The following is a 19040-nucleotide window of genomic DNA, read 5'->3' on the forward strand; positions in this document are numbered from 1 at the left end:
AGAGTCTCACTTATGTATATTAGTTTTAAAATAAAATATGAGTGAAATAAATTGATGAAATGTGGAGTTACTTATTATTTATAGTAAAAGGGAATTATGACTTTATTATGGGACAGACTAAAATTGCAAAACAGAACTCTTATTATGGTACAGAGTCCGGAGGGAGTTGTAAGAAGCATCAACCAATTAATATCCAATCCTACTTCCCAAACAAACAATATTCATAAACTTTTTAGATTTCAATCTACGCATAAACAATAGTCAGCAATGTTTGCACAGCAAAACACATTTCGAAATCGGAAGTAGCAACAGAAATAATCCACTAAAACATTGAAATATAAAAGCAAATAACCAAACTAAACATAAAAGCTGAATAATGAACAAGAGAGTAATTTGAAACGATCTGCAGCATCAACCGAGTCTACTGGGGATTTGGTGAGCGACCATTAGCAGTAGAGACCCTCGATCCCCATTCTAGAAGCTCCTTGCTCGTATCGTCCTTGTGAACTATCACCTCAATAAAACACAAGCAGTCTTGTTTCTCCCCTGTCGCCATGTCAATCGCTTCAATAAGATCTTCCTCGCACCGAACCTAGGTAGATAGATAGATAAATAGATAGAATGTCAAAGAGGTAATTTGATCCACAAGAGCTGAATAATACTACATCATAACTTCAACCACAAACTCACCTTAGTAGTCCAGCACTTCCCTTCCCCATTGCATATGGCATCAACCAAACCGGTGTAGTTCCAGTTCTTGATCACGTTGTAAGGCCCATCGTGGATCTCCACTTCAATGGTGTACCCGCCGTTGTTTATCAAGAAGATTATGCTATTCTGCCCACACCGAAGCATCGTTGACACATCCTGCGCCGTCACCTGCAAATATTTTTCACCAAAATGGCCTGACATGTTAAACCGGCTTTAATCTTAATAGTATTGTTAGAGGAAAACAGGACTCAGCTATAGTAAATGGCAAATCAACATAAACCAAAAATACCTGAAAGCTACCATCGCCGATGCAGGCAATGACACGCTTCTCCGGCACAGCTTGAGCATAGCCAAGAGTTGCACCAACAGACCAACCAATTGACCCATATTGCATCTGGAACTCATACCTGGAAAACCAAGATCTCCATGTAAAACAACCGTATCTAAAAACACCTTTTGCTAGTAGAAAAGAGAGAAAGTACTCACCCACATCCTGCTGGCAATTTGAGCTTCTGGCAGTTAAACCAAGAATCCCCTGTTTCAGCAATGACAGCCGTCTCCCCAGACAGCATCTTCTGAATATGCTGAAACAGAACATTAACCCTCAATGCCTCGTTAGGCTCACATTTCAGAGGATGTCCATTGCCAACATAAATCCTATGGTAGTTCTCATAAGCAGTTTTATTGTGCGTGACACGCTTGGCAAGGGCTGTCAAGAAATCCTTCATCAGAATACACCCAAACGTAGGCCCATTACCGATGACCACGCGATCAGGCTGCACTATGATCGCCTTCTCCTTCTTGAGAAGCAGAGAGTAGCCTACTGAACTGTAGTCGTTGAAGATGGGTCCAACAAAGACGTAAGCATCAGCTGATTCAACAATCTCCGCACAGAACGCTGTGCTCACTGCGCCCCAGTATGTACCGATAAAATGAGGGTGGTTCTCCGGTACCAGCCCTTTCGCTGACGGCATTGCTGCAACAGGATAGCCACAAGCATCCGCCAATTCCACGAAAGCATCGCAAGCTTTTGCGAAACGCATTTTTGGCCCTCCCACCAGCACCGGTTTCACCGCCTTGTTTAAGAACTCCACTGCCGCTTCTACAGCTGCTTCCAGACCCATTTTATTGCTCAATCTTCAAAAAAACAGGGGAAAATTTGTTCAAATTCAAGCAACATTTCGCAATTCCGCATCACAAATCATACCAAATAAGAAGAAAGTATTGGAGCTTACTTAGGGGTGAGTGAAAATGGTACTGGTTCACGGCTAAACGTTGGATGCGGAATCGCCGATAAATTGCAGCTGATGCTTATATACACCGGCTTACTCTCCTTGAGCGCGGTTGATATCGCCGTGTCAATCAACTCATGCGCATCCTCCAAATTATTCACCACAGCCTAAAATCAACACAAAATTGAGTAACTAAATTGACTAAATTAAGAGGATGAAGATTTAATGCAATTGGGAAATAATTGAACCTGATAGCAGGTTACGGTTTGGAAGCAACGCATCTCCTGGCTAAAATCCGGCAACCCGATGGTGTGATGCAGGATCCGATTGGTGCCGTAATCGTTCGAGTTCGGACCTCCGACGATGCAAATCACCGGGAGATTCTCGCTGTAGGCGCCGGCGATCGCGTTGAGAATACTCAGCCCTCCGACGGTGAACGTGACCGCGCAGGCGCCGACGCCGCGAGCACGGGCGTATCCGTCGGCGGCGTAGCCTGCATTGAGCTCGTTGCAGCAGCCGACGACGTTGAGCCCCGGCTCAGCTATGAGGTCGTCCAGCAGCGTCAGGTTGAAGTCTCCGGGGACGGAAAACACGTCGCTGACGCCGATCTGCACCAGCCGCCGCGCAATGTGGCGGCCGAGCGTCGCCTCCGCGGAGTTGAAAGCGACGGCGGACGGCTTGATCGACGAGACGACGCCGTTGGAAGGGAGGCAGCCGACGTCGTTGGAGCTCGCCGAGTTGCATGAATTCAATGAACCGATTTTGGTTTCCATTAGGAATTGAGAGTGAAAACGAAGTAAAAGAGAAGAATTGAGAAGTTTGTTTGGGGAGAGAAAATGCAGATGATTTTGATTTGGTGTGAGAGAGGGAAAACTGAGTGACCTATTTATAGGTGGCGAATTGGGAGCAAAATTGGAAGGAGCTTAAACGAGGGGCGGTGTTAACAGTAAGAGAGAAGGTGGTAAGCACAAACAATGCATTTCATTTCAAATAATACAGAAAGTAATTTGTTTTCTCTCAATTCATCATTTAGTGTCATTTCTTGTCCATAAAGTAATTACAAAATAAATTGCATTACAATATTATTGAATTTATAAACTTCAATAATCAATTTTTTAACTAATAAAAATGACAATAAATTTTTAAAAATACAGTATTTATGTATTCTCATTTGGATGCAAGAAACTCTTTATATTTTGTATGGTATATTGAATCTCGTGGTGGTATACTCCATAAACATCTTAAATTGTTAATTACTTTACTTGCTAGACAATTAAGCTCAATGCTATGTTCGTATATGGTAATGAAGAGTATTATGTTTAGGTTAATTTTGTGATGAAAATAATAAATGAGATCAAGTTTTAATGTAATGGAAGATACTGTATCATAATGAGAGAGAAAATGCAGATGATTTTGAGTTTTGATTTGGTGTGAGAGAGGGAAATCTGAGTGACCTATCTATAGGTTTCGAATTGGGAGCAAAATTGGAAGATGCTTAAACAGGGGGCGGTGTTCATAGTAAGAGAAAGGTGGTAAGCAAAAACAATTAATTTCATTTCAAAACTAATTTGTTTTCTCTCAATTTATCATTTAGTAGTATCATTTCTTGTCCACAAAGTAATTACAAAATAAATTGCATTACAATATATGACGTCATGAAGAGTATTATGTTTATGTTAATTTTGTAAAGAAAAATAATAAATGAGATCAAGTTTTTAAAAATGGAAGATACTGTATCATAATTAGTGTGAAATTTAATTAATTACTACTTCAGTGTGAAATTTAATAAGAAACTTGCAGCAAGGGTAAACCTCAGGATTTGAATCATAATGTAAAAGTTCAGACAAAATTAGACATACATATACGATAGATGTATGGCAAGGGCAGTTTGTGCATTATAATTATAAATACTCAATCATCACGTGAATGGATATCAAAGATAAATAATATTTTAATTAAATAAAATTAAAAAATAATACTAGTATTACTAAGTAATTTCACGTGGAGTCATATAATTGTGGAGTGATACAATATTTATATTTTTAAAAATATATTTCGTCGGTGTTTCAACTCTTACGTTGTTATCAACAAATCAATAATGATTTGGATGTTATGTATTTTAATTGTACGGATTTAAAATATAACATGCTTTGATTTTAAAAGATTAATGTAATATTTCCTTTATTTATATATGTGTATACATTTATTGGTAGGTGATGCAAATAATTGAAAGTCGCTTAAGTAATTTAAATCAGCAATGAATGGGATTAAAGATCTTTATATCAGCAATAAAAAGAGTCACCACGTAATTTTCTTAATGCATAATGCCGCTTTACTTTAATTGATAAATGAGACTGAGACTATGTTAAGAAATATAAAATCAAACTGGCTCAAAATAAAATAATTCATTGATTAGAACTTTCCACCCTTATTTTTGCAGTATATCTGAATTATCATCCAAAAGATTATATTCCCATGTAAAATAAATATAAAAAGGTTGTGACATTAGGATGAGATTTCTACTCACATTATGAGGCGTTCAACAAATATAAAATCATACTACTACAAATATAGCTTGTTTACTCAACATCCCAAGTCAATTAGTTGTATGTTAACATACATATATATACAATGATAGATAGTCATTTTGTATTTTTGAGGTAATTTATCAACATAGTCATTTTCATATTCTAAAAAATACAAATAACCACAAAACGAACAATTGCTATTTTTTGGTACAAATTATACATTTGCCTTAAATTCACAAATTTAGGACTGAATTCACGATCAAACAAATTATTGCGCCTACAGGGAAAGTTACAACTAAGAATATTTTTGGTTGCGTATTTAAAAAGCAATTCACAATTAACCTTATGTTTCGTTACAATTAAAATCTATTCTCGGTGGCGAATTAAGGGACGAATAATAAAAATTACTACTATTTCCATATTAGAGTTAATCTTAATCTTCACTTTGTAGAAATGACTTTTAGTCCAATCTTTATATATTTACAAAATAAGAATGGAGTTATTTCACATAGAAAATCTGTACTTTTTATTGTGTTAAGGAGTATTTCCTCATTGTTTATGTATTTCTCTTGTGAGTTGTGAGGCTAGAGTTAAAAAAAAATAGTAGTGTAATGAAAAATACTAGTACTCCATCGTTCCTATAAAACATGTCTCACTTTCCTTTTTAGTTTATCCAACTAAAGATATCACATTTTCATTTTTGGAAAATGTTCACCCTCACATAGTATAAATATTATATTTTCTCTTTTCATTTAATACTACATAAAACAAAAACTCTTAAAATCTTGTGTCGTCCCATAAGTATGATATCTTTTATAGGACAAGGAAGTATAATTTTAACTTGGCATAAGAAAATTGTGGGAAATGTAATCAAGTCATAAGAAAATTGGCATAATTATATATGGGATCCACCCAGGAATATTGGAATCCAATGCCTCCCTTAATATTTTATCACTACATTTTTTTTCTATCGACTAAAAACTAGGAGTAGCCAGTTCACCATGTTACCCAATTCATATAATCATCAAAATAAATTAATGAATCTTTGTAAAAAAGAGTGATTTAGTAATCTCAATTTTATGTTAATATGGATGCATGAATGTAAAAAATGGAAATGAATATCGATGAGTTATTATTGTTGGCGTAGGGAAAAAGAAATCGGAGAGCTGCTCACTTGGTTTATAGGGTTTGCAGCGAGAGAACGGACACGTGGCGATCGGCAAGCAGGCAGGCGTTCGGTGACACGTGTGTGAGATGGTTGCATTGCATGGTCTCACTATTCACCAATTGATATAAACTTGGGACACAGACCTTAATTCATAGCTTCTGTCTACTCCAACTGAATCTCTTGACTATCCAAGTCTAGTCTAACACATGACCTCTAAACTCCAAATATAATCAGCATATTTTTCCAGTTTATTATAACCCTCCGTTCCATAAAAATAGAAACTTTGAGTGCGGCATGAATTTTAATACGAAATTGATAAAATGTTAGAGATATAGAAAGAATAAGTGATTGAAGTATTATTAATGGATAATGAGACTCATCTTATAAAAGAGAGAAAAAAAACTTGCTAAAAAATAGAAATGGATTATTTTTGTGAGACGGATCAATATGGAAAAAAAAAGACTATTTTTATAGGATTGAGATAGTAATTAACTAACTCCAAGTGAATCTTTTGACTATCTAGTCTTGCCATGGCCACCCCTTGCTTCCGGATGGCATGTGTGACAGCGTTTGTGAGTAGAAGAAAGAGGGAGAGAGATAGGAGCTTTGTGTGAGGGAAAAGATATTGGGCTCAGTCATGTGTTATTCAATTATTATGGTTTATCTTTATATCTATGGTATTATGTGAATTTCAAGTCATTATGACACAAAACGTTTTCAGCTCATTTTGACATCCACTATAGGACTGCATCACATAATTAAGAACATAATTATATCAGTATAAATTAATAAATTAAATTATCACAAACTAGTACATATGTACACTAATATCTCATATCTACTATATAAAAGAATTAATGTATCTTTTAACTATATGTGTTAGACATTATATTTATCATTTGTGCAATTTGAGAATGCAAATATTATAATTAAAATCGAAATTTTAATAATATAATTATTAATTTATTTTTTTAAAGACCGGCGGCTTACTTTAATTTCTAGTTTCGTCCCTCAATATTTGTGTAATCTTTAACTAAATTAGTTTGACCATATTATAAATTTTTATTTATACCAAATTATATTGAGAATAATTATTTGTTACCCCGTTACTGCACGATCACATATCCTCTTTTCTGGCACCTAAAGTTTTAAAATTATTGAAGAAATGTGAATTGAAAAAATTATTTAAATATAATATTTTGTATTTTGAGTGAAGAAAATTGAGTCATCCAACACACGGGATTGATACTAGTAATTGATACTAGTAATTGATAAAGAACAATATCTAATAGAGCCATCAACTTCGAGCATTATTAGTAGAGGATTTCTTTACTAGATAAATAACTAATGTCACACACGATACAACACAATATTTAATGATGAATTATTTCCACAAAAGTAAACTAGACCAATGGAATCGTAGTCCATTTAATTTTTAAGATTTTTGTAACAACCACATTAGCTAATTTACATATGACCTGGACATGTTCCACTGCAACCAGAGCATATGGATTGCAATGGTTGCCTCATGCCAAATGTGGGATACTTAAATTTATGTGTTTTCATATGCCACTCACATGTTATTCCGTAATTGTACTAGAAATTATATATATATGAAGCACGCCAAATGCGAGCCTAATTATTTAATGGACTGTTTTTTTTAATTTCAATAAGTCAACTTAAATCAGTTCACTACTAATAATAAACAAAATTTCATGTGGAGAAATTCAGAAAAATACGAAGATTATCTAATGATAGAAGATCATTTGCAATCAAAATGATTCTGACGTTTTGCAAATTAAAATTTTATATTCAAAAAATCTTAAATATATATAGCCCAAAAGAAAAGAACGACACATAGTATATACATAAAACAATGAATCATATCGTAGTCGATAAGACACTTTTTTCCATCTAATACGCCTAGAGTTTCAATAATAATGAAAAATTATTATTGATCAATTTTACAAAACAAACTAGCATACAAAAACTCAATTGATTTATAATTCTAACTTATCGTAGTTGATAATACATTGTTTCCAACTAATAAGCCGAGAGTTCAAATTTCAAAGGAATAAGGAGAAATTATCATTAATATTTTTAAGAAACAAACTTAGCGTAAAAAAACTCATTGCTTTGTAAATCTAATCTTGATTTGAGACCTATGAATAACATTTTTTATATGAAAACAACAAAATGAATACAGTAAAAAGGTCGAGAAGCCGTGTGCAAATAAAGACATTTCAAAGCATCTCAAGTAGATTTTTCACATTCATGACTAAAAGCAACCAAGTACAGTTGGAGAGGCCAAAATTTCATTCCATGGTTAGATAGATAAATGAAAACAAGACCTTTCTCCTCTTTCTTCTCGTGGAGCTGAGTCGTTGTTGCTGCACATCCAATGGCTCAGCAACAACTCTATATTCAGATTTATCGCATGTCTTGATAGCTTAAGCAGCAGCACCGTTGGTTGTCTCATCCATAGGCACAGCAGCATCAGTTGTTTCTTCAGTTTTATCTCCCTTCTTGCCTGCAAAATATAACATTTTAACCAATTTGTTTACGACTAAAGACTAAAAATATCATACACAAATAACGGAGAAGATTCAGTCAAGAATCTGAATTCAATCTTAACCTTTCTTCTTCTTGCCACCACCCTTCTTCTTTGTCTTGGTCCCCAATGCAAGCCAGGCTTTGACATCAGGATCATCCACTGTTTTAGTGGGCTGCAATTCCTGCAGTGGATGAGACGTGACCCGATCGGACCCATTTGGCATTAGCAAAACTGTGAACTTGATGTGAGCAACCAGATCACCTGCAAAAAGTGTAAGAAATAAGCTTTGATAGAAGCTAGTACACCACATATGGCATTATAAAAGGATCCAATTAATCCATACCAGGCTTCTCATGAAGTACAGGATATGGCTGTAAGAGGTCATGATTCGTACATTCTACAAGACCCAAACGAGCACGCTTCTCATCCAAAGCCCTGTCACAGAATCATCCCACTCTTTAGAACTGAAAGTAAGCATGCATGTACCACGTAAGCTGAAGATTGCATACCTAGCAGAAAATGGCATGATGGGGAACTTCTGACTAATCTCACTAAAGATGAACCGAGAAGCTTTCATTTTTAGGTGATAATTTTTGTCAACTGCTCTCTTATATATCGTTGTCTCCCTCTCATCCAACAATTTTGGCTGCAAAATTAATACAATATCCCATGTCTCATCTCAGGCTGAAGAATAAAATGATTTGATGACAAGGTGATGAAAATGGAAAGCATGCAAGGAAAAATAATTACCTTGCCTTCACCAGTACTTGTTACAATGTCAATGGCATATACCTCATTCTCCTCAAATTCTGCATCGTCAACTCTTGTATCAGGGCCTGGGACATTTAAAACTACCTTGTTCGCATCAATAACATATTGCTTCATTTGATGACTCAAAACTCCTTCAACAATCTTGCAGTCATAAGCAGCAGCAACTTTCTGAATTGCTTCCGATACATCTTTGTTCTACCAGCATTGAGAACAAAAAAATTCGTTAGAAACCATATAGTTGTAGCAAAATAAAGAAGTCAAATAGTGAAACCAGATTCTCAACAACAAATTGAATTAGAAGCCACATACAATTTAAGAAAATACATACTGGACTATCAAAACTTTAGACAAAAGCACTTGGACACAAAATGTATCTATAATTGTTAATTATTTTGGCTGAATAACATTACAAGACTGCATAAATATCAATCTCAACAAATTATGTAGCCTACATAAATATTGGCAACAGGGAAAAGAGGAAATCAATATAAAATTGATCACCTGGCAAAGTTGCCATTACCTTACCAAACTTAAAAAATATTTGTAAGTCAGTTGGAACCAATTTGGACTAAGACAGAAGCAGCAATTTAACTGTAATAAATAAATTTTATTTTATTATAAGTATAATATTCTGGGCATTCACAGCTTGATTTTTTAAATTTTGGCTGAACAAGATTTCAAGACTGACAAGAAGCATATCAATCTCAATTAATGATATGCAGCCTAACACAATATTGGCAACAGGGAAAAGAGGAAATCAATATCAAAACCGATCACCTGGCAAAGTTGCCCTTTCCATCTCTTTCAGTATTGGAAAAGAAACATAGGAAAAAGTAGCAGTTATAGTATGACTACAGAGAACTTCATTGCAAAGGTCCTTCCACAATGCTCAATTGAGGCTGGAACCTTCAAGATATGAAAAGGCTTAAAAGAAAGCATGACTTCCTATCAGTGTAACTATGACTACAGAGAACTTCATTGGACGTAAAATCCATCACTCAAGTTTATTATCATCATGTAGTAAGTCATGCTTTTGATCTAGAATATTAATTCAAAATTATTGAATTTAAACCAACTCAATAGATTGGCATTATATTTATAATGTAAGATTATGTAGTTACAAACAAATACTTAAATACTTTTTATGTAAGTGTAGAAATATTGGCTCACCATAGAGGGTTAGCACCTTGTACACAGTACCATCCAATATATTGATGTTAAGCCTACATCAGTTTAGGCAACAGGGAAAAAGAGGAGATTCACAAGGTCTCAATCACCTCGGCAAAGTTGCCCCACTCATAAAAAATATTAATACTAAATTACACCTTTAACAGAAGTCCAATATTGGCTCACCATAGAGGGTTAGCACATTATACACAGTACCATCCAATATATTGATGTTAAGCCTACATCAGTTTAGGCAACAGGGAAAAAGAGGAGATTCACAAGGTCTCAATCACCTCGGCAAAGTTGCCCCACTAGTAAAAATATTAGTAATACTTATTAATACATTTAACAGAAGTGTAAGTTGAAGGTATGAAACAAGTACTTTAGAAAATACATGTACAAATTATACACAGTATATAGAAATGAAATATAAAAAGACACCTATCTGAGTAACTATGACAATATAGCATCATATGGATAAAACCCATAGCTCATCCAGAGTATTCATCATGTAGGCAGGCACATTAATATACATATAAGGTGAAGATCTGAAAAAAGTATAATCTCAAAAATAAAAAATGGCACCTATCAGAGTAACTATGACAGTATAGCCTCATCTGGATATAAACCCATGGCTCAATCAAAGTGTTCATCATATAGGCAGACAAACAAACGTATAACTCATTCAGAGTATCATGTAGACCAATCAACAAACATATAAGGTGAATATCTGAAACAAGCATAATCTTAAAAATACATATACAAATTATACATGTGATGTATCTGATGAAAATAAACAATGGCACCTATCAGAGTAACTATGACAATATAGCATCATCTGGATATAAAACCATAGCTCATTCAGAGTGTTCATCATATAGGCGCACCAATAAGCATTCAAGTTAAAGATAAAAATTATACTAGTATTGACTATCGAGGATATAGCAAAATGAACCAAATTATAGAAAGTATTAGTCAAGGATCGAATCTCTAATAGAGTTCGTAACATCTCAAATGTTAATATAGCATAATACAGCAAAGATCAAACACAAACGTGCATGCATTAAATGCCTAAGAAAATCACTATGTTGGACTGGGAAAAAAATAACGGGCAGGTTGAATAAAGCAAAAATAAAAGCTAAAAGTACCTTTTTCCCTGGTCTCACAAGCCTCAGAGCAACTTCTGCAGCAGTATTAGCAGCAGCAATAACATCAGCTGCCCTGCCGGTAACAGGTCCATCCTGAAGTACATGGGTGTGCGCAACTACAGCTATAAAACCATCAATGTGACATCCCATATCACTGCAAATAAACAATCATATCAATACACAATCAGCATTTGTAGTCTCCAAAAATACCAACATAAATAAATATGCATACAGACACTTACATTTTTATGATATCTCCTGCTTCCAAAACAGACTCATTGCTGGCCAACGGCGAGAAATGACAAACCGTATTGTTCACTGATATGCAGGTTGGGAAACCTATGCCCTTTTCAATCTTCTTTTTCACATTTTTGTACATGTTGGCAGTTTGTCTATCATAATAAACAAGTGTGAAAACTCAGGTCACTTAACCCCACATATCATCAAACTATCAATTTCAACTCCTGAAATTTTCTCAAATACAATATAAGGCAAACGAGACTACTCACTCTCTGATGAAAGTATCTCCTTTCTCACAAAGGTCAACAATCTTAGCCTTTGGTTTGCATTCAGACAACACTAATTGCAGTGCCTCTGCATATAACAACAAACTTTTCAGTGACGCAAATTAATAAAACAATAATAGTTGAATTTTGCCTAACGGATAGCTTCTAAATAAAAATCATCAGCACCTTACTTTACACACATGATGACAAAAATACACAACAAAACATAATGAACCGTGTATGTGCAAAGTGCAACACGAAATGAAGATGAAAACTTACTGTTAACAATTTCAGCGGCGGATTTGTATTTGGTGACGACTTCAGGAGAGGTGAGATCCAGCTCCTTCTCCTCCCGCTCATCATCAGACATCGTTTAAACCTAGAGAAATCCACAATAGAAATGAAATACATAAATCAACGAAACGATTATTAAGCTGAGAAGACGGTTAACAAGTTACGAAAGGAAAGTAATCGAATTACGCGCAAAACTTACGAATGAAGATTGATGTGCAGAAGTTGGGGGAGAAATGAATCAAGCTAGGGTTTATGAGTGAGGGAAGGATAGTTGAAGGAAAGAGGTTGAGGTCGGCTGAGTTGCAAATTTGCAATAGTAGTGTGCTTTATATAATGTGGTTTCTGTCTGCGATTTGATTAGGGTAGGGTTTTGGAGTGTTGCCCTGGCCCCACCACCCCCCAAAATAAGAAACTGTATTCCTAAATTTTCATTTTAATTCACAAAAATGTCACGACAAAAGTGCATATATTTTAGCAAGTATTAATTCATACGTGAAAATTGAAATGATGAAAATGTGGTCTGTTTTTGTATCTTGAATTCTTTATTGCTCAGTATTATAGTGGAGTTCGTATTTATAATCACGATAATTTAAAGCTATTATTTATATTAATTATTTGAAGTTTCGAATATCATGGTCTTTTTTAATGAAGAAATTAATAGAATTTTTTCAAAATTATATTTCGATTAATTACTTGAATCCAAAACCATTTTTTTTCTAAAGATTTAATCATGTCATCGCACACATTATAAATGTACTCTTGTGTTCTAGTCATAATATTTATCTATTAAAGAGAGTTAACTTTTATAATTTGGACAATCTCACAATATTTATTTATAATTACGACGATGTAACTTTTTTAATTAAAAATCTGAAGCTCGATATCACATAGTACTCTTGTAGTCTTGTGTGCACTCATGCACACTGCGTTGCCTAATTTTTACTTTTTTTAATAATAAAACACTTTCTGTCATTTAAAATTATAGTGCATTTTTCTTTTTGAGATGCAGTATGTCCTACCATACATTTCGAAAGACGTTAGCATTAATTTCTTTATTTTATTTTTTTATCACTTAATACATAGAAAAATATTACATAAAATTGAGTGGCATTTTTTTTATAAAGGACCAATAGTGATTCCTCATTTATTTGTGGTGATTCAAACTCTTAATTTATTGGCTAGAGAGGAAATGCCTTATAAACTGTAATTCATAGTCATAAAATTGGGTGGTGTTTGATTATGAATTATTTGTAGCATTGATGTAATGCATTGCACCAATTTCAAACTAATTCAGCCCAACTTAACCCAACCCAATCCAGCCGGATTAAGTGGGCTTTGAGCCTATAGTTAAATTGGGGATTAAGGAGTCTTATAAATTAGACCCAAAACTTTTTCTGATAGTATTATCCAGGTAATATTTGGTAGTATTATCGCATGTGATCTAGTGGTAGATCTCTAGCATTTACACTACTTGCCCCGTGTTTGAGTCTCTCCCCTTGGAGTTAACTTTTCAAAATTTTCTCTCTTTATCGTAAGTTGTACACTTTCCTTCTTTATCTTATTTTTAATTCATATGTATGAATAGTTTGTATTCTGTTTTAATTTCAATTTGAGACCTGGGATCGAGTTCTTTTTTACTCTTCTTTTTTCTGTTTTTTTATCTCAATATGTACACTTCTTTCTTTATCACAATTTTAATGTATATTAATGAATAATTTGTATTTCTTTTTTGTCTTAATTTGTACTCTCAATGAGATATAATTATTTTACACCCTTGAACCAAATATCCCAGATACGCGAGTACAACCCATACAAATTCAACTGGTAATCGCTTTGTATTGTGATTTATATTATTTTAATAAATTAAATTTAATTGATAGTAGTATATTTTAACTATATTAATCTCATAGACGTTCACAAATGAAATGTTAATTTTTGTGTTGGGATAATTGACATACATTTTTAAGGGAACTTGATGTTGATGAGAGTTTCAAACGTCAATATCTAGTTGGAATAATATCTCAAAGAACAAATGCAACTAAATGTATCATCTAGTTACATGGCTAACCAACAACCAATAAGAAAGCAAAATATAGTTTAACATGCTTTTAAAGTTCGAAGGTTACAATTTATCATGATTACGTTTGACTAAAAATAGTAAACTACAGAAACTCTGACCATAAGATAGGAGGGATTGGAAGTTGGAGGTGAAGTGCATCTCAATTTACGTGTTTCATCCATCCAACAAATTTAGGATTCAACTTATTACGAGATAGATTGGAAATCATTGGCCATATTAAACAAAGAAGGGGAATTAGAAGTCCGGAAAGAAGGGCTGATCATGTTTGGCATACAGATGACTTAACAATAAAAGAATGCAAAAATCTCACTCAAATCGACATGAAGATAGCATTATACATTATTTTTATGCATAATACCCTGGCATGGCTAAGTTTTCTAGATAGAGAAAGCACTTGTTATATTTCTTTAAAACCAACTTGGTCAAGTAAACTAATCAAGCACACTGTCGAAAGTTTGGTACAATGACCTCTCTAGCAACTTGATATTCTTAGCAATAAAAAACGACTTAGACTCCGTTTCCTAATATTCCTTAGAAATTTTTATATGTAGACAAAACTATATCTTATATATTCCACTCTACCATAAATTGACCAAGTCAAGTTTTGTAAGTCAACATGTCATATTTACATTAACATACAACGTAATTAAACAAAAGCAAATTCTACAAATAATATTAAAACATCCACTATGTCAAGATACCACAAAACACCAAGTAAATTCTACAGCAAAGGAGTGTGTGTAAACAAGAGCTCATATCTTATCGATTATCAAATCGTGCATTTGGTACGAATGTATTCTTAGGGGGGGTTCGGTTTGCATATCCCACATTAAATTTATAGTGTGTTTGGTTCGTGAAACCCACAATTCAATATTAGATGAATAATCATGGGATAATTAGTCATAGCTAACTCTTATTATGACTAAAATAATCTCACAACTCAATCCTAGATTGTAGCTTGATACACCACCTTAGTGAATATATAGTTCGGGATAATCCACGTACAAGGTTTAAAACGACAATTAAAAGTAGAGTTAAGTTGATTAAATGTTCAACCGCATCAATCATATGACTATGATACATATCATAATGATTAGTATACTACTCTTACCTATCCCATACATGAATAATCTAAAACCAGGCGTGAATTATGCCAGCTCACACAAACTTTGCCATGGTATTATTGACAAATGCAATGCTCTGTGTTAGTCAAGGAAAAACACAGATAGGACAAAACGAATAAAAAAGTAAACTTGACCTAGCAAAACTATGAATTTGAATATTAAAGAAAAAATAAAATCATCAAGCATATAACTTCACACACGTCCTAACTCTTTCCCATTGACATTCCCATAATGTCTCACGCTCTCTTTCCCTCAGTCTTCCTTTTCCTCTTCCTCCTCCTCTCTCTATCCCCATCCGCAACCAGCAGCGTCGCGAAGCCGAACTGCGAGAGCAAATGCGGAAACATAACAGTCCCATATCCCTTCGGCATCGGCTTGAACTCCGGCTGCTCAATAAGCCCCTGGTTAGCCGTGAACTGCAACTCCTCCTTCGACCCCCCAAAGGCATTCATCTCCGAGAGCAACATCGAGATCGTCGACATGTCCATCAACGAGGTCCGCGTCAAGAACTGGCTGGCCTCCTCCTGCTTCGACCGCTTTGGCGCCAAGACGTTGGACCTCGAGATAGCGTGGATCAGCCTCGGAGCGGAGTCCCCCTACACCTTCTCCGACAAGAACAGGTGATAATAACAAATGCAGAAAATAAAAGATAGGACTGCAAAAAAAAACTTTATGATGCATTCTACTCTTGACTTGAATTTCAACTCTATTAGTATACATTTTAAGTCTTTATATAGAGTGATAGTATTATATTCCACGTTACCAAGGAAAGTAAATATATAATTGCACTGGTAGCTCAGCTAATCTTCAAAGATGTAATTGGATAGTAAAGTCTTAGGTTCGAATCTCGTGTTCTTGAGGAACAAACTGAGATTTGAGAATATGGAATTAAATTGGTGACATTTCAGTTTTTTGGGGATTAAATTGGATGGTCTTTCAGGATATGGAACCGGGACATGCGAATTTTAACAAAATATTTTCAGTATTATGGATCCAATCATATTTGTGATGACTATGATAGAAATCCATGGGTTACATCCTAAAACCAATTGGTAATAGAAGGAGTGGTCCACCAATGTGGAACAGTTATATTTTTAGTTTCAATTGCCGACAGACTACTTAGTTTCTTATAGTTAAGACTTAGGATGTTTTTTTTAAATAGGACCGGTGGGATTTCTTGTTTTATGAACAGGCTCTAATTTTAGCATTGATATTTTGATTGGTTTGAACAACAGGTTCACCGTGGTGGGCTGCCATGAGATGGCGCTGGTGAGGGGCACGCTGGGCCGCAACTACACCGGTGGGTGCATTTCCATCTGCTCGAGCCCCGAGGATATGATCGACGGGGAATGCACCGGCGCCGGATGCTGCCAGACGGTCGTGCCAAAGGGGTTGAAGAACTTCAACACCACTCTCATCCCGCTCGGGAATCACACCGCCATCTGGTCGTTCGATCCGTGCGGCCATGCGTTTCTAGGGGATGCCGAGAGCTACAAATTCAGCATCGCCGACCTCAACGACCCGGGCTTCCGCGACAGGACGATTGACAACGTGCCGGTTGTTCTTGATGTTACGGTCGGGGAGGGGAGTGGTTGCAAGGAAGCTAAGGAATCAAGTGGCTTTGCTTGTCTTGATAATAGCGACTGTGTTGATGTTGAGGGAGGAGGATATAGGTGTTTGTGTCGTCAAGGCTTTGATGGCAATCCATATCTTAGCCCCGGCTGCACAGGTGCTTTGCTTAGTAATAGTATTATTCACCTCAATCTTAAGACTTGCTTAATTATGTTAGTTTTGTTGCAGATATTGATGAATGTGAAAGTGATCCCTGCGGTGAACATGCGATTTGCAAGAATGTTAATGGTTCGTTTAAATGCGTTTGCAAAAAGGGATACTCAGGTGATGGCAAGAAGACCGGGAGTGGTTGCATGAAGAAGTCTGGGACTTCTACCACTAAGGTTTCTTTAGGTATATACTTTTTTCGTTCACAGAATATAATCATGTTTTTTCATTTCTTATCCTTAATAAGATGAGTATCATTTTTAGTGAAAATAATCCAATCACCTTTTTTCTTTCTATTACCTATACGCAGGTGTAAGCTTTGGCTTGTTGGCATTAGCTATCGGTATAGTTGTCCTAATCTTTGGTGTGAAGAAAAGGAAGCTTATGAAACAAAGAGAGAAATTCTTTGTGCAAAATGGTGGTGTGCTTCTAAAGCAACAAATCTCCTCAAATGAGCAGAGTATGAAATTGACCAAGATCTTCACGGCTGAGGAGTTAGAGAAGGCCACCAACAACTACGCAGAGGATCGGATACTAGGAAAGGGCGGCTATGGCACGGTATACAAAGGGATCCTCCGCGATCATCAAGTTGTTGCAATTAAAAAGTCAAAAGTGATGGATCAAACCCAGATCGAGCAGTTCATCAACGAGGTGATCATCCTGACACAAGTCAACCACCGAAACGTGGTCAAACTGTTGGGGTGTTGTCTCGAGGCAGACGTCCCTCTCTTGGTGTATGAATATGTCTCCAACAACACACTCTTCCACCACATCCATAACAGCGGAGGGATGCCTTGGTTTTCATGGGACAATCGTCTGAGAATCGCGGCTGAGGCAGCCGGCGCACTGTCCTATCTCCACTCTGCAGCCGGAATGCCTGTCATCCACAGGGATGTCAAGTCACCCAACATATTGTTGGATGAGTACTACACAGCTAAAATTGCTGATTTTGGTGCATCCAGATTAGTTCCAATTGACCAGACAATGGTTACCACTCTGGTCCAGGGAACCTTAGGTTACCTGGACCCTGAGTACTTCCACACAGGCCAGTTGACAGAGAAGAGTGATGTGTACAGTTTTGGCGTCGTCCTGGCTGAGCTTATGACAGCCAGGAAGCCCCTTTCCAACACGAAGAACGACCAAGAAAAGAGCCTTGCTACATTCTTCGTGATGGCACTGAAAGAGGATCGTCTGTTCCAGATACTGGATCCGCGGGTGCTCAAGGAAGGAAGCATCAAGCAAATCCAGGACGTTGCTAAGCTGGTGAAGAGATGCGTGAAGATGAACAGCGAGGATAGGCCGACAATGAAGGAGGTGGCGATGGAGCTAGAAGGTTCGAGGAAGCTCAGCAAGCATCCTTGGACCGAACAGCAGCTTGAAGAGGAAGGTGTCCCGTTGATGAGGGAGCAGCATTCTGATCTGTATGCAGTGCCGGAGCAAATGAGCTCGGATTTTAGCACTGGGCAGCATAGTTTGAACAGCCATATGATCCATCCTGTCAACAGCCCGCGATGAGCATTGGTCCTATAACTGCTGTACGATAAAGGAGAACTCAACTTAAAAGACTAAGACAGAGTTCGGAGGAGTCCGTAACATTATTGATTTGCTACTTCAATATTCCTACTTTCTTTTGAAAATTTGCTTTAGTGTGATAATTTAAACAGAGCTGCTCCGTTTGAAGTGATTTGTTGTTTCCTATATATAGTGACAATTTGTTTCCAGAATTATATTAATATTTTTTTATTTGTGATATGTTGTTTCTTGGCAAAAAAAAAATCGCTAAAATCTTGAAATTCTTATTCTGATTTAAAGTTTAAGTTTCTGGTGCCTGTATATAACAAACAATTTACAGTCATTGGGCACTATTTTTCCTACCAAATTCATATTATGGATCTATATATCAACATCGTTGACATTATACATTATATACAAAGGAATCGTTGATACAATATTGGAAAATCAAACAATATCCACTTGA

At 35.8% G+C, this 19040-nt stretch overlaps 3 protein-coding genes across 3 annotated transcripts; 1 reads left to right on the top strand and 2 right to left on the bottom strand.

Moving 5' to 3' along the window:
- Window positions 1-203: 203 nt before the first annotated feature.
- LOC125224300 (pyruvate decarboxylase 1) lies at window positions 204-2773 on the bottom strand. The gene is made up of 6 exons (XM_048127682.1): window positions 2192-2773; window positions 1947-2110; window positions 1198-1848; window positions 1001-1118; window positions 691-879; window positions 204-592 (listed from the first exon to the last, which is right to left on the bottom strand). Exons 1-6 carry the CDS (start codon window positions 2714-2716, stop codon window positions 422-424), a joined length of 1818 nt encoding a protein of 605 aa, XP_047983639.1. The 5' UTR covers window positions 2717-2773; the 3' UTR covers window positions 204-421.
- A 5091-nt stretch (window positions 2774-7864) lies between these two features.
- Window positions 7865-12430, bottom strand: LOC125224303 (ERBB-3 BINDING PROTEIN 1). The gene is made up of 10 exons (XM_048127688.1): window positions 12279-12430; window positions 12065-12164; window positions 11789-11873; window positions 11522-11671; window positions 11280-11433; window positions 8944-9159; window positions 8703-8839; window positions 8537-8628; window positions 8275-8454; window positions 7865-8169 (listed from the first exon to the last, which is right to left on the bottom strand). The coding sequence occupies exons 2-10, from the start codon at window positions 12153-12155 to the stop codon at window positions 8090-8092; spliced, it is 1185 nt and encodes a 394-aa protein (XP_047983645.1). The 5' UTR covers window positions 12156-12164; window positions 12279-12430; the 3' UTR covers window positions 7865-8089.
- A 3069-nt stretch (window positions 12431-15499) lies between these two features.
- On the top strand, window positions 15500-18814 carry LOC125224299 (wall-associated receptor kinase 2-like). Its single transcript, XM_048127681.1, has 4 exons — window positions 15500-15903; window positions 16519-17012; window positions 17084-17248; window positions 17373-18814. The coding sequence occupies exons 1-4, from the start codon at window positions 15515-15517 to the stop codon at window positions 18575-18577; spliced, it is 2253 nt and encodes a 750-aa protein (XP_047983638.1). The 5' UTR covers window positions 15500-15514; the 3' UTR covers window positions 18578-18814.
- Window positions 18815-19040: the final 226 nt, after the last annotated feature.

The sequence above is a fragment of the Salvia hispanica genome, chromosome 4 (genome assembly GCF_023119035.1).
Source record: "Salvia hispanica cultivar TCC Black 2014 chromosome 4, UniMelb_Shisp_WGS_1.0, whole genome shotgun sequence".
Taxonomy (NCBI): Eukaryota; Viridiplantae; Streptophyta; class Magnoliopsida; order Lamiales; family Lamiaceae; genus Salvia; species Salvia hispanica.